Raw genomic sequence first — 16,813 nt, 5'->3', positions numbered from 1 at the left:
TTATTTGCTTTGGTCTCCAGGGTTACAAGATAAAAGAATTGGCTATTCTCCAATCACCTAAAACACCCTACTACAATATAGCAGAAAGAATAGGCCTGCCCGTCTTTCTGTGGCAACTCTTTCCTAGAACAAACAAGCTGCGCCACACTGCCACTGACCAGTTTGACAGACTGGGCCAAGGTTCTTTTCAAAACTGTCAAAGCCACTTTTCCATTCCTGACCCCAGCATCCCATTAATTCCACCTGGATTTTTGGAGACCACTAGGGCCCAAGTGAAGCATATACACATAGCAACATACTTTCTGGATCTGGCTTCAGAGTGGTAAACTTAGATCAATCTCATGCCCTAGAGAAAGAAAAGTAAAAATACAGATTCAAATCAATACATATTTTTAAAATCTTACCCTTTGTGACTTCAACATCTTTCCTTGTGCCAGCTAGAGTGCTATATATCTTACGAACAAGCTCCATGTTATTCAGTAAGGAGTTAAATGCATTGAAGTAGGAGAAGCTAACCTGATGTGAGATACTTCCTCCAGCTGCCTAGGAAATGACAACACAAAAAGTTTAAAAAACAAATGAAAACAAAAAAAACATGCTTAAGGACACTACACTTTTCCCAAAGAAGATCCAAAGGACTCTTCATTATTAAAATGATTAACAACCAGTCCATAAATACAAAGAAAGTATCGTACTGAAACAGTGCATTTCACGCCCTCAGGGAGGTCTATGTAATTTAGGTTTTAAGGAAGAAAGCAACATCTGGAAGTTGGACTTCACGGTTCATCTACCTATAAGGTCAGAAACAACAAATACAATTATCACAGATCAAAAACAATAGTTATTTAAACAGGATTTTCAAGATCCTTAACTATGGAACTCTTGCTAGTCCAGCATAATTCAAACATCAATGTACAACATAAGGAGTATTTTTTAAACTTGTTTTTATTCCTATACACGTACACAAAAACCAGTGCTAACTGTACATTTTAAGACTATGTCACTATATCAACTTTCCTAATTTTTTTTTTTTAAAGGCCACTGTTATAATTAAGATATTTAACAATCTGTGCTGGGCTCTGAACCTACATCATGAAAGGTACAACTACCAAAAACTCCAAAAAATGTAGAGAAAATCTAGAGAGGATTTATTCACCATGAATTACATCTTTAGTGGAATGGTGCAGAAGAGGCTCATGCCTGCGGAGCAATGGGGGGCAATGCGGCCTTCATTACTTCTGCAAGGTGAGGAGGTAAGTTCTCCCTCTGCCTACCAGTTGGACATAAACTCAAAAGAGAATATTTTTCATAGTTTGTAAAAGCCTAATTTCTAAGCCAGCAGTCAGAGGAACCCATATAATTGAAAACATTCTCTATTAAAAACTCAAAGAAATACTTAATGGAAATACCAGCGTGACCTTAATCATAAAGGTCTACTAAGAACAGTGTAGGTAATGATAGGCAAATGCACCCATCCCTCACATACATGCCTTAACCCAAATATAGATGATATGTGTATTAGCCTGAATTTGGATGCCAGTGACCCAAAAGCAGAACTCAAATTATTTAATACATTCCTTCAGGAATTGAAATGCCATTTGGTAAGCTGAAGCTATAATAGGTCTATGTAACCCAATTGGAAAAGATTAAATGGGTCCCCTCACTCCAAGGCACTGAGCTGAGTCCTTCCCTCTAGGATATCCCCCTACCACTACCACTACTTTCCTCCCTCTCTCCCTTTCTTCCCTTCCTTCTCTCATTTTTTGGCTGGGGTATGAGGTAAGGGTTCAGGGAGTGGGAGACAGGTGTCAAGGAGGTGAAATGTGTAGAACAAGGTGACACGCTCCATGTTCAAATTCACTGAAGAAAAAGAACAGAAGTTGATCTTTCTACCCCGGTCTAAATCAGGGATAATGATCTTCAGCTGAAACAACAAAAGCACTCATTGGCTTCCCTCCATTTAAAACAAGCAGCAATCAAAAACTTACACATAAGTACAATGCATGAACAAGAAAACTGGTAAGTGAGGAAAGTTTCACCACTCTTTGTGAGGAAGTGAATGACATCAGTTTGCTATTGGTCCAGATGATTACTTTGTAGAGATTAGCAGTTTGACAGAACAAAAAAAAAACCTGTCTGGTCCATGCAGACTGAATGCACAGGTGAAGGGGCAGAGAGAGGAGGGAGCCACAGAGGCTGATGCCCACATATTTCCTCCATACCTTCTGCCACGGCCATGGTTATTAAAACAGTGCAGAGGCCAGTGATGATCCTCTAGCAAACAGCACCCTGCAGGCAACAAAGGAAGGAGCCATCTTTACAGCAAGGCTTTGGGAGCCTGGGGGGCGGAAAGAGGCCAGGGTGAAGGCAGTAGCGTCTGGGAGAGGTACTGCTGCAGGAAAAAGTAATTGCACACCCTTGTCTACAAACTCCCTTGTTTTCTTTAGTTGAACTCTATAAACGGAAATGAACAATTTGGAAATCTATGAGAGCAAGATGGTGGCTCTGATGATCTGGGGAAAGACTATTCACCATCACCCCCACCTCCCTTACACATACCTGTTTACCTTCTACAACCAAACATAAAGTTAGAATACTAGAGAGTTCGATGGGTCCAAGGAGGCAAGCCAGGACAAAATGGTTCAAAATTTTTAAGGAAATACACAATGAAGTACTTGCTTTCTACTTACTGAAACTAAGTTCTCCTCCACGAAGGGAGTGAGCATGTGAGACCGAATGGTAACCATGATGTCACTGAAATCCAGGCCGGAAATCATGCCACTTTTGCTTTTGTCTTTCAGTGCAAAGGCTTGTCTTGCGTGTTCCAACTGCAGCTCCTAGAGAGAAAAGTTAGAAATAAGACATTAGATTGGTCAAAGCACATCCCAACTGCATGTTTTGAAAAGGAAGGACATTCTTTCCCTACATGCACTTACTACAGAAATCAACACGGTAGAGCTCTGAATTTATAAAACTTTTGATTTCTTTTAAAAGGAACCTGTTTTCCTGAAAATGTACCACACACTATTCCTCAGGAAGAATGAAGCACAGCATGGCAATAAAGAAAAGGGAGGAGGAAAAAACCCTTCATTTACTTGAAAAGTTTCCAGCACTGAAAACAGTTCTGTGCTTTCCTTCGACTTTTAAAATGTACTCTCTCCTGCTTGAAGGCATTCTTATCCAAGGGTAATTTCTGAATTAAAAGTTTAGATTCATTTTCAGTATTTCAATTTAAATACTGCAATTATAATGTCTCCTTCTCCCTCTCAATGAATTAGAGACTACTTTTCAAACAATTTTTAAAAATGAACTTCGTGAGAAACTCTACTGACTGGTAAGAGAAATACTTAGTAATTCTAACATGAAAGTTATGAATAACAAACCGATAACTAGTGTTCAGCTATCATTCTGTCTGGCTTTGAGAAGCAGTTACTCATAAACTGTAAAATAATCCAAAAGATCACTGAACTTTTAAACTATTGGGCAGCCAATTTTTGTCATAAATGATATCAACAAAAACAATAAAATGTGCCAGTAATACTCTAAATACTATAGAAAAGTCAAAACTGGAGCATTTCTGTCCTGACGACCCATAACATAATTCAAATAAATCTGTTATCACAACATAATAATGGTGCTCTTGGATGCCATTTTCACACTATTTGCAACTCTAGAAATAAAATTCATATCTAAATATATATTATTCATAGATACAATACTGCAATTTTCATTGTAATTTATTTATGCAAGCCTACAAATCAATGTTGCTTTTTCTCACATTTAAAATAGTTTTTGGGGGGGTGCCCAGTGGTACATTCAGTTGAGCATCCAATTCTTGGTTTGAGCTCATGTCGTGATCTCCGGGTCAGGCTCTCTGCTGCTTGGGATTCTCTCTTGCTCTGTCTCTGCCCCTCCCCACTGAGCGCATGTGTGTGCGCGTGAACTCTCTCTTTCTCAAATAAATAATCTTTAAAAAAAATTAAAATAGTTTTTGGCAGAAGTCTCAACATTTTACTAATTTATTTTCCTATGGGCTTGTGATAGATCAGTGGTAATTCAAAGACATTTAAATTATCTTAAGTGTTTGTCTCATAACTCATCAAACTATTTATTTGTTGTATGCAACTTTCTGTATTTGTATGATATTAAACAAAACAATTTTTTCACAATATGATTTTATTAATAGTGTGAAAGCACCAGTAATAACTGTGAACATTAAATTTCTTTTAAACATCCATGTCTTGGTTTTAATATTGTACATACTGGACTCTATAGCACTATAAGTAAATATGAAAATAGTTCCCATTTCCTTGCACAGGTATTAAGCTATAACACCATTTACAAATTATTATGGACAAGGTTACCTCTGGAATAAGTAATATACATTTGGACAACCAGAATTAAATGAATATTAAGTCAAGCAAGAAGTAGGCTATGTTCAATATGCTTTAGATGTCAGATTAAAATATTTAATGTTATTTAAAACTTAATTTTCTTATTTTTTTAAAGGGACATCTTTTTTTTTAAGATTTTATTTATTTGAGAGAGAGAGAGAGCATGTGCGCACAGAGGGAGAGTGAGAGGGAAAAGCAGACTCCCTGCTGATCAGAGAGCCCCATGTGGGACTTGATCCCAGGACCCTGAGACCATGACCTGAGCCAAAGGCAGATGCTTAACCGACTGAGCCACCCAGGCACCCCATGAGACATCTTTTCTATATGTGGGTGCTCAAATGAAAACTGAGGAATGCGTCGTTTGACCAAATAACCAAATTCACATACAACAGAGTGCTTGCCGCCTCCTCTAAAAGAACCAATACATTTGCTCATTATCTCTCTCCAACAAAACAAGTTTTTTCATTGTTGTTGTGTTTTTTGAATATTTTATTTATTTATTTGTCAGAGAGAGAGAGAGAACAAGCAGGGGGAGTGGCAGGAAGAGGGAGAGGGAGAAGCAGGCTCCCCGCTGAGCAAGGAGTCTGACGTGGGACATGATCCCAGGACCCCGGGTTCATGACCTGACCCAAAGGCAGACACTTAACTGACTGAGCCACCCAGGCATCCCAGCAACAAAACAAGTTTTTAAGATATTTTTTCTCAGCAGGTTGGCAGGCTAGAGACAAGTATATCAAGAGTACTAAATCTTTCAATAGTCATAACTTTAAAAAATTAAATGATAACACTGAGGAAAACATCTAAACATTGTAACATCTATCATCAAACATCTAAATGTTTGGATTTTCTTGAAAAGAGCAACAGGAGTGGAGAAACTAAAACTCAACTGGTTAAGTACAAAATAAACAACCAGCATGATTTGACAAAGTTTTCTTTTCCCACTCTTCTACTTTTTTTTAAATTTCAACTCTATTGAGATAAAATTAACAAAATCATAATATATTTAAAGTGTGAAACATGATTTGATACATGCATACACTGTGAAAGGAGGCCCACCAAGTTAAGTAACACATCCATCACGTCACATAGTTATCTTTTTTTTTATGAGAACACTCAAGTTCTACTCTCTTGGCAAATTTCAATTATACAGGGGTGCTGGGTGGTGCAGTTGGTTAAGCATCCTAACGCTTGATTTCAGTTTAGATTGTGATCTCAGAGTCCTGAGATTGAGCCCCACGTCGGGGTCCACTCTCAGCGTGGAGTCTGTTTAAGATTCTCTTCTCCCTCTGCCCCTCCCAACCCCGACTCTCTAAAATAAAATCTTTTTTAAAAAATTTCAATTATACAGCACAGTATTATTCAGTCACCATGATACACAGTATATCCTCAGACCTTACTCATGCTATAATTGAAAGTTTGTAATGTTTTTCCAGCTTCTCCTGAGAGGCTTTCTCTCACCACCCCTCTTCCCAACCCAGCCCCTGGCAACCACTATTCTACTTTGTGTTTCTATGTGTTCAACTTTTTTTTTAAGATTCTACATAGAAGTGATACTTTGTAATACGGCTTTCTCTGTCTGGCTTATTTCACTTAGTATAATGTCCTCCAAGTTCATCTAAATTATTGCAAATGACAGGACTTCCTTCTTTTTTTTAGAGTGAATAATATTCTCACGTGTGTGTCTGTGCATGTGCGCACACACACACACATCTTCTTTATCCATTCATCCACCAATGGACACTTTGGTTGTTTCCATACCTTGGCTATTGTGATAATGCTACAATAAACATGGGAGTCCAACTATCTCTTTGAAATAGTGACTTTTTGTTTCCTTTGGATACATACCCAGAAGTGGGATTGCTGGATCATAAGGAGGCTCTATTTTTAATTTCCTGATGAGCCTCCATACTGTTTTCCATAGTGGCTGTACCAGTTTACATTGCCACCAACAATGTACAAGGGTGCCCTTTTCTCCACATCCTTGCCAGCATTTGTTGTCTCTGGTTTTTTGATAATAGACATCCTAACAAATATGAAGTTAACATCTCATTGTGGTTTTATTTTGCTTATCCCTGATGATTAGTGAGGTTGGACAACTTCTCATATACCTCCTGGCATTTGTAGGTCTTTTTTGGGAAAATGACTATTCAGGTCCCTTGCCCATTTTTATTTTTATGTATGTATGTATGTATGTATGTATGTTATTGAGTTGTATAAATTCCTTGTATATTTTGGATATTAATCCCTTATTAGATAAGTGGTTTGCAAATATTTTCTTCCATTCCAATGGTTGCCTTTTCATTTGTTGACGGATTTCTTTACTGTGCAGCTTTTCATGTTGATGGGGTCCTACTTGTTTATTTTTGCTTTTGCTGCCTTTGTTTTTGGTGTCAAATTAAAAAAATCATTGCCAAGCCTGAAGTCTAGGAGATTACCTACTCTGTTTTCTTCTAAGAGTTTACAGTTTCAGGTCTTATGCTCAAGTTTTTAATCCATTTTGAGTTGCTTTTTGTGTATGGTATAAGACATGAGTTCAGTTTCATTCTTTTGCATGTGGATATCCAGTTTTCCCAACACTGTTTATTAAAAACACTACCCTTCCTCCACTGTATATTCTTAACTCTTTTGTCAGAAACTAATTGACCATATATGCATGGGTTTATTTCTGGGCTATTTTGTTCCATTGATCTATGTGTCTGTTTTTGACAATACCATACCGTTTTGAATACTATAGCTTCACAATACAGTTTGAATTCGGAAAGTGTGATTCTCCAGCTTTGTTCTTCTCAAAATTGCTTTGGCTATTTGAGGTCTTTTGTGGTTCCAAATTTTAAGACTTGTTTTTCTATTTTTGTAAAAAGTGCCATTGGAATTTTGATAGTGACTCTGTTGAATCCATAGATCACTTTGGGTAGTATGGACATTTTAACAATATTAATTCTTTGAATAAATGAACACAATTATTTTTCCATTTATTTTTGTCTTCTTCAACTTCTTTCATCAATGGCTTACAGTTTTCAGTGACCAGATTTTTCACTTTCTTGGTTAAATTTATTCCTAAGTATTTGATTCTTGTTGATGTTCTACAAATGGGATTGTTTTCTTAATTTCTCTTTTTAATAGTTCATCATTAATGTATAGAAATGCAACTGTTTTTGTATATTGATTTTGTACCCTGAAACTTTCCTTAAGTCATTTATTAGTACTAATAGTTTTTGGTGTGCGTGTGTTGTGTAGTTTTTTAGGGTTTTCTATATATAATATCATGTCATCTGCAAAAAGGGACAATTTTATTTCTTCCCTTCTAATTTGGATGTCTTTTATTTCTTTTTCTTGACTAATTGCTCTGGCTAAAACTTCCAGTACTTTTTTTAATAAAAATGATAAAAGTGGACATCCTTGTCTTGTTCCTGATCTTAAAGCTTTCAGCTTTTCACTGTTGAGCATGATGTGAGCTATGGTCTTATCATATATGCGCTTTATTATGTTGAGGTATGTTCCATCTACACCTAATTTGCTAAGCATTTTTATCATGAAAGGATAATGAATTTTGTCAATTTTTTTCTCTATCTGTATCTATTGAGATGATCATACGATTTTTACTCTTCATCTTGTTAACGTGGTATACCACATTTAATGATTTGTATATGATGAATCCTCCTAGCATTCCAGCAATAAATCCCACTTGATCTTGGTGTATGCTCCTTTTAATGTACTATTAAATTCAGTTTACTAATATTTTGTTGAGGCTATCTGCATCTATCTTCGTCAAGAATATTGACCTATAATTTTCTTTTCTTGCAGAGTCCTCATCTGGCTTTGGTATCAGGGCTAACACTGGTCTAGTAAAGTGAATTTGGAAGAAGTGTACCCTCCTCTTCTACTTTTTGGAAGAGTTTGAGAAAAATTAGTATTAACTCTTATTTGGATGTTTGGTAGTATTTACCAGGAAAGCCATCTGGTCCTATACTTTTCTTTGTTGGGAGGTTTTTAATTACTGATTCAAACTCCTTACTAGTAATTGGTCTGTTCAGATTTTTTATTTCTTCATGATTCAGAATTGGTAGGGCGTATGTTTTTAGGAATTTATCCATTTCTTCTAGGTTATCTCATTTGTTGGCATACAAATATTCACAGTAGTTTCTTATGATCCTTAGTATTTCTCTTATCAATTGTAATGTCTCTTTCATTTCTAAGTCTTTTTTCCTCAGTCTAGCTAAACATTTGCCAATTTTGTTTATCTTAAAAAAAATACAGCTCTTAGTTTCACTGATCTTTTCTATTGTCTCCCTAGTCGTCATATTTCATTTATTTCTGCTTTGACTTTTGTTATTTTCTTCCTTCTGACTTTGACCTTAGTTTATTTTTCTTCTAGTTCCTTGAGATGCAAAGGTAGGTTCTTTATTTTTTCTTAATGTAGGTGTTTATTACTATAAACTTCCCTCTTAGAATTGCTTTTGTTGTAGCCCATACATTTTGATATGTTGTGTTTTCATTTGTCTCATGATATTTTTTTTTTTTTGAAGATTTTATTTATTTATTTGAGAGAGAGAGAATGAGAGACAGAGAGCATGAGAGGGAGGAGGGTCAGAGGGAGAAGCAGACTCCCTGCTGAGCAGGGAGCCCGATGCGGGACTCGATCCTGGGACTCCAGGATCATGACCTGAGCCGAAGGCAGTCGCTTAACCAACTGAGCCACCCAGGCGCCCCTGTCTCATGATATTTTTTGATTTTCCTTTTGATTTATTCTATGACCCATTAATTGTTCAGCAGTGTGTTGTATAATCTCCACATATTTGTGAATTCTGTCCTCTTCTACTTTCTTCATTCTCCCTACTCACTCCATCCTTCCTATCACCTCCAACCATATCACCCTTCAAATGAAGCAGGAATTTTAGGTCTTTATTTCAACCTTAAAATATTGTTGAAAGTATTCCCCACAGAAAGGATATTCCTAAGCAGCATCAGAAACAGACACAGGTCCACTCCCTGTCTTATATGTTTTCCCTTACTCACTCCTCTTTTTTCCCTCCTTCTTTATGTTTTTGTCATGTCTTTGTCTTCTCCATGTATATGTCTTAGTCTCTCAGAAATATCCAGTGGCAACCATGGACATAATGAAGCCTTATTAATGACACTCAGTACTGAAGAAAATGTGGACCTTTATATTAAAGACAAAGCAGAATCTTCACTGCAAGAGTAATGCTGGAAGAATAGATTTTCTATTTTCTATTAGGTTAACAATTGGAGAACTCCTATGTATCTTTTAAAGATACATAGTGAAAGTATCACAGATGAAACCATAGAGTGTATGGGATTGGCTTCCAAATGAGGGAGGGAGCCAGTGGAAACTACAGACAAAATAAGAGCGGCCAACAGTTAATAACTGCTAAAGCTGGTTGATGGGTACATGGAAGTTCATTACACTATTCTATTTTTAAATATATTTGAAATCTTTCAAAATAAAAAGTTTAAAAAAATTAACATTAAGGACTTCAAATGAGAAGCAAAACAAAGGGGGAAAAAGAAGTTTCCTATCTACAGCTCTCCAGTTTATGTAGTATAATTAATATATCAGGGTAGAAGTAGATATTGTAAAATATATTCAGTAAATGCAAGGGAACCAATAACAAGAACAAACCATCTTTAGAGAAATCTTAAAAAACCCTAGTTGGAAGAGCATTTCCTTTTTTCATTTTATTTTTTTTCTTTCAAGATTTTATTTAAATTCAAATTCGTGTAGTGTAGTATTACTTTCAGGGGTCATTTCCTTTTTTAAATAAACATGTCTCAAATAAATAATATTTTCAACTTTTCCAGTTTGAGCACTTTACAATGTCAGTCAGGTAGGCACTAACCGTGCAAGTGTTAGAACAAGCACTGAATTCTACAAACAACCACACCGAAAGGATATAGTTTTCAAACTGTGATCACACTCATAAAGAAAAACAATACCCTAGGCTTATAAAAGATAAAATACATAAAGATACTCTAAAAAGATACTTTATCTAAAAAGATAAAGATACTCTAATAAATGAAAGATAAAATAAGTCTGCTTTCAGATTTCAAGTGTGGATAGGGGAACTGAAGGAAAGGGTAAAAAAAAAGGAAGTTATGCTCAAGTTAAAATGCATTTCATCTATGAGATGAAAACAGCTGAGCTTCAGAAACTGTGGGAGTGAAGGAGAATGACCTAGTACATGTAACTCTGCTGTCTTCTAAAACTCCACTCTTCACTAAAATCACAGTAAAGGAACTAAAAACAGACACTCAAGGACAAAGAGAACAGAAAAGAAGATAGCAACTACATTTTTAAGATTAGAGAGCAGAAAGGCAAGTGACAACTGACTTAGCAGACTCAAGAAAACTGGACATGGAAAAAACCAAAAAGCAATCCAATGTATACATGACAGCACCCTCCAAAACACTCAGGAATTGGCTACACTAGTACCCCTGGAAGTGACCGTAGACTGGAACTACAAATAGGAGGCTTAGACGGAAGTCTGTTTCAAATGCAGTTAGTCACTTGCACTGCTTCACTGTAGCCAGGATTCTGCCCTTTCCCAAGGCTGGCAGAAGACTAGAAGTTCACTGCCTTGAGAATATAACAGAGGGTCTCTGTACTAGGGGAGCCCAGGAGCAGTTGAAAAGAGGTAATTTGGGGCACCTGGGTGGCTCAGTCATTAAGCATCTGCCTTTGGCTCAGGTCATGATCCCACGGTCCTGGGATCGAGCCCCGCGTCGGGCTCCTTGCTCTGCAGGAAGCCTGCTTCTCCCTCTTCCACTCCCCCTGCTTGTGTCCCTCTCTCACTGTCTCTCTCTCTCTGTCAAATAAATAAATAAAAATCTTTTTTAAAAATTTTTTTAAAAAGGAAGAAAAGAGGTAATTCAATGAAAGTCCATCTCCATACTGAATGTTGAGACCTCCAACCCTCTTGTCTTATTCAGCAACCAGAATGTCAAAAGCCAGATTGAATATTCAGGTGGGATGCAAAAGAAAAGACCTGAACATACAGCCATTAGAGGGTCCCCAATATAACAGCTGAGCCAGCAAACTTTACAATAAGATTAATAAGTAGTACCATGAACTCAGAACTCCCAATAAGCCTCACTCTTAAATATGAGCAGAGGACCAATGACAATCAGACATGAGTAAAGCCAAACAAAGAAACCCAAACAAAGAAAAAGAAAGAAACTTGGAGAAAACAGACACTTTGGAGGGGGTGAAAAACAAACACCTACCTTCAATATCTTTGGGGAAGGGAGAGAAATAGCACATCCATGAAAAAATAATATGCTATTTTTTAAAAAGGAATATTCAGAAAGGAATATTCAGTTCTTTTTAACTGAAAATTTGAAATATAACAAAATTAAAAACTTAATAAAAGGTTCAAAAGTAGAAGAGAAGAAAAAACTAAATCATACATTTAATATGTTGACCAGCCCTAGAAAGAAAGAAAAGTAAATAAGAAAAGTAATAAGAATATTTTCAAGAATTGAGGGACAAAAGTTTTCAAAGAGCCTACTGAATGTCCCACACCAAGGAATATCATCATGAAATTTCAAAATACTGAAGAAAAGAAAAAAAATAAATCTGAAAACCCTCCAGAGTGAAAAAAATGTTTCAAAACAGAATCAAGAATGAGAATGGCACTGGATTTTTCAGTGGCAAAACAGGAAGAAAACAAAAGAGAAATGTTTTCAAAATCAGAAGGAAAATAATTCCTACAAGAATTCTATACCCAGTCCAGCACCTGGGTGCCTCAGTCAGTTAAGTGTCTGCCTTCGGCTCAGGTCATGATCCCAGGTCCTGGGATCAAGCTCCATATCAGGCTCCCTGCTCTGCGGGGAGTCTGCTTCTCTCCCCCTGCCCCTCCTCTCACCCATTCTTTCAATCCCTCTCTCTCTCTCCCTCTCCCCCTAATAAATAAATAAAATCTTTAAAAAAAAAAAAAAAAAGAGAATTCTATACCCCCCCAGTCATACTAAGTGTAAACAGAGCAGAGGTTTTCTGATATGAAAAGTCTCACAAAAAATTATTTTACTTTCTTCAAGAAGCTCCTGCAGGAAGCATTCCACCAAAAAGAGGAAGTAAACCATAATAAAGGAAGAGATGGAATCCAGAAAACAGGAGATTCAACATAAAATAAAGACAAATGGATTCCCCACGATGAAGGTGAAGGGAGATGACAGACTGACAGCTATGCAAAAAGTACAAAGTCCAACCTCCAGCCATGAAGCAAGTCAGAAAGTTCCAAGAAAATGGTGCAGGGGCTATGGAAGACAGTCTGGCAATTCCTCAAAAAGTTAAACATAAAATTACCATATGACATAGCAATTTCACATCTAGGGATATACTCAAAAGATTTGGAAAGAGGTATTCAAACAAATACATGTACTCCAATGTTCACAAGTGCCAAAAGGTGAGGTGAGAACATCCCAAGTGTCCATCAACTAATGAATGGATAGACAAAATATTGTATATCCATACAATGGAACATTATTCAGCCATAAAAAGGAATAAGGTAGTAATACATGCTACAACATGGATAATTGTATAATTTCACCAGCAGTATCCATATCCCTTATCCAAGGGGGATATGTTCCAAGATCCCTAAAGGGACGCCTGACACTGCACATAGAACCAAACCCTATATATATTGTTTCTTCCCATACATACATACTTATGATAAAGTTTAATTCCTAAATTGTACACAGTAAGAGATTAACAGTAATCACTAAAATAATAAGATAGAACAATTATAACATTACATTGCAATAAAAGTTATGTGAATGTGGTCTCTTTCTCTCTCGCCCTCTTCAAATATCTTACTGTACTGTACTCACACTTGTGATGATGTGAGATGATAAAATGTCTAAGTGATAAGATGAAGTGAGGTGATGTGAGCATTGTGACATAGCATTAGGCTACTACTAACCTTCTGATGATACATCAGAAGGAGGATTATCTGCTTCTGGACCGCGGTTGACCGCAGGTACACTGAAACTGCAAAAAGCAAAAGTGTAAATAATGGGGGAGCTACCGTATATGAACTATGCAGAGTAGGTAAATCCACAGAGGCGAAGGTAGTTTGATGGCTGCCAGAGGTGAGGAGAAACAGGAATGGGGAGTAACTGCTTAATGAGTACAGAGGGGTTTTTTTGGTAATGAAAAGGTTTTGGAATAAGACAAAGGTAGTAGTTGCACAACGCTGTGAATTGTACTAAATGCCACTAAATTATGCACTTTCACATGGTTAATTTTATGTTAAGTGAATTTTACCTTGATATTTTTTAAAAAGAAAAAGCTCCTAGAGGGCGCCTGGGTGGCTCAGTTGGTTAAGCGACTGCCTTCGGCTCAGGTCATGATCCTGGAGTCCCTGGATCGAGTCCCGCATCGGGCTCCCTGCTCGGCAGGGAGTCTGCTTCTCCCTCTGACCCTCCCCCCTCTCATGTGCTTGCTCTCTCTCATTCTCTCTCTCAAATAAATAAATAAATAAATAAATAAATAAATAAATAAAAAAAAGAAAAAGCTCCTAGAGAGCTCCAAGAAGACGCAATTGATAGAATGAATACCTAATACGTTTTAAACATATTAAAATGAGATGTTAATAACGGAGGCAAAATTTAAGAATGAATTAGCATTAATAAATAGAAAACTAAACAAATAAGAAAAACCAGAAACCCTAAAAAAAGTAATCATTTTAGTCATGCGTAGTATTTATAAAATTATAGTAATTAAAATATGATTATTGATCTAAGCATAATCATAACATAATTATATGGGTGATGGAGATAGAAAATATCCAAGTCTGTGGGAAAGGGAGAGGGGTAAAAGAACCCGCTCCTAATCTTCCACAGTTCAAATTCAAAGAAAAATACCTAAAAGTGAAAAATTTTAAAGTAGAGTACAAAACCACAGAAGACCCCATATAGCCAATGCAATCTTGAGAAAGAAGAATAAAGCTGGAGGTACCACAATCCCAGATTTCAAGATATACTACAAAGCTGTAGTAATCAAAACAGTATGGTACTAGCACCAAAATACACATAGATTAATGGAACAGAATAGAGAGCGCAGAAATAAAACCACAATTTGACCATAAATGGTCAGTTAATCTACAACAAAACAGGAAAGAATATATAATGAGGAAAAGACAATCTCTTCTATAAATGGTGTTAGGAAAACTGGACAAAACGATGCAAAAGAATGACACTGGACCACTTTCTTACACCACACACAAAAATAAACTCAAAATGGATTAAAGACCTAAATGTAAGACCTGAAACCATGAAACTCCTAGAAGAAAACATAGGCAGTAATCTCACTGCCATTGGCCTTAGCAACAGTTTTCTAAATATGTTTCCTGAGGCAAGGGAAACAAAATCAAAAGTAAACTATTGGGACTACACCAAAATAAAAAGCTTTTGCACAGCAAAGGAAACCATCAATAAAAGAAAAAAACAACGTAGTTAATGGGAGAAAATATTTGCAGAAAAACAGGCAGAGGAGATGAATGGACATTTTTCCAAAGAAGACATCCAGATGGCCCCCACAGTTCATTAAGCATCCAACTCTTAATTTCAGCTCAGGTTGTGATTTCAGGGTCATGGGATCGGGCCCCATGTTGGGCTCCACTCAGCTCAGAGTCTGCTTAAGACACCCTCACCTTCTCCCTCCGCCCCTCAACCCCCCACACTCTTTCTCTAAAATAAATAAATAAATCTTTAAAAAAACCACACACAATGAGATATCTCCTCACATCTGTTAGAATGGCTAGTATTAGAAACACAAGAAATCACAAGTACTGTTGAGGATGTGGAGAAAAGGGACCCCTCATGCACTGTTGGTGGGAATGTAAATTGGTGCAGCCATTGTAGAAAACAGTATGGAGGTTCCTCGAAATAATTAAAGACAGAAACACCATACAATCCAGTAATTCCACTACTGGGTATTTATCCAAAGAAAATGAAAACACTAATTTGAAAAGATATGTGAACCCCTATGTTTATTGCCACGTTATTTACAATAGCCAAGATACCTGGAAGCAACCAAGTATCCCTCAATAAATGAATAAAGAAGATGTGGTATATACATACAATGGAATATTACTCAGCCATAAAAAAAAAAAAAAAAAGAATGAGATCCTGCCATTTACAACAGTAGTGACAGACCTAGAGGGTATTATGCTAAATGAAATAAGTCAAAGACAAATACCGTATGATTTTACTTATATGTGGAATCTAAAAAATAAAACAAATGAACAAACAAAGCAGAAACACCCATAAATACAGAGAACTGGTGGTTGTCAGAGGGGAAGCGTGTGGAGGAATGGGCAAAATGGGTGAAGGAAAGTGGGGTGTATAGGCTTCCAGTTATGGCATGAATAAGTCAGAGATGAAAGGCACAGCATAGGGAATATAATGAATGGTACTATAGTAGCATCGTATGGTGACGGACGATAGCTACACTTGTGGTGAGCATAGACTAAGCAATCACAATTTAACACTGTGTGTCAACCATACTTCAATTAAAAAAATAGATTAAGGGGCGCCTGGATGGCTCAGTCGTTAAGCGTCTGCCTTCGGCTCAGGTCATGATCCCAGCGTCCTGGGATCGAGCCCCACATCGGGCTCTCTGCTCCATGGGAAGCCTGCTTCTCCCTCTCCCATTCCCCCTGCTTGTGTTCCCTCTCTCGCTGTGTCTCTCTCTGTCAAATAAATAAATAAAATCTTTAAAAAAAAAAATAGATTAAAAAAATAGAAGTGCCAATGCAAGTTTATTACTTAAAGCTATAGAAGTAATCACTGAAAGAAACAATTACAAGAGTTTTAAAAAGTTGCCTCTGGGAGTGGGAAATGAAAAATGGGGGTGTAATGCCACAAGGAATTGCTATTTTTGGTAATAAACTTAAAACTAAAAAGGAAGTGGAGGAGAAAAGGTATGTATTTACACCAGTTAGGAAAACTAAGCTCACCTGGAGAAACTGTGTGAATTCTGTGTAGTTAAGATGCTTCTTCCGATTATGCCCAAAATGCAGTCGGATAAATTCACAGTCCCAGTTAAAAGGGATATGATGATGAATAATAGTCTGTCCAAAAATTTCTTTGACATTTTCTTAAAAGGGAAAACAAAAATAAATAAATTATATCTGGAATAAGTAGTTTAGTCCACTGCAATGTTCCTACAGAAAGAAATTAAGAGAAATTTCAAGTCAATATTATCTGCTTACTATTAAGATTAGCTGCAAAATTTTTTGTGCCCAGAAACCCATGCACAGGAACACAATTGATACAAAATATAATTTTACACTTAAGATTGTGTACCATTACATATAAGGCCACGAGATTCTTAATTTCTCTTGATTTAATTTTAATTAGGAAGTGATTTATATCTTGCACTATAAATGGCTGCTACT

At 36.7% G+C, this 16,813-nt stretch overlaps 1 protein-coding gene across 3 annotated transcripts in view; it reads right to left on the bottom strand.

Moving 5' to 3' along the window:
- SLC25A12 (solute carrier family 25 member 12) overlaps window positions 1-16,813 on the bottom strand; it is a 198,042-nt gene that overhangs the window by 46,800 nt on the left and 134,429 nt on the right. For all 3 annotated transcript variants that reach the window (XM_032408150.1, XM_032408158.1, XM_032408167.1), the window contains 3 exons: window positions 16,373-16,512; window positions 2,691-2,837; window positions 405-543 (listed from right to left, as the gene is read on the bottom strand). In XM_032408150.1, coding sequence (XP_032264041.1) covers window positions 405-543; window positions 2,691-2,837; window positions 16,373-16,512 — 426 coding nt within the window. The remainder of the gene's footprint in view (window positions 1-404; window positions 544-2,690; window positions 2,838-16,372; window positions 16,513-16,813) is intronic.

Source organism: Phoca vitulina, unplaced genomic scaffold (assembly GCF_004348235.1).
Source record: "Phoca vitulina isolate PV1807 unplaced genomic scaffold, GSC_HSeal_1.0 scaffold1, whole genome shotgun sequence".
Taxonomy (NCBI): Eukaryota; Metazoa; Chordata; class Mammalia; order Carnivora; family Phocidae; genus Phoca; species Phoca vitulina.
The sequence above is the reverse complement of the archived record's forward strand: the minus strand, read 5'-3'. Positions and strand labels throughout refer to the sequence as shown.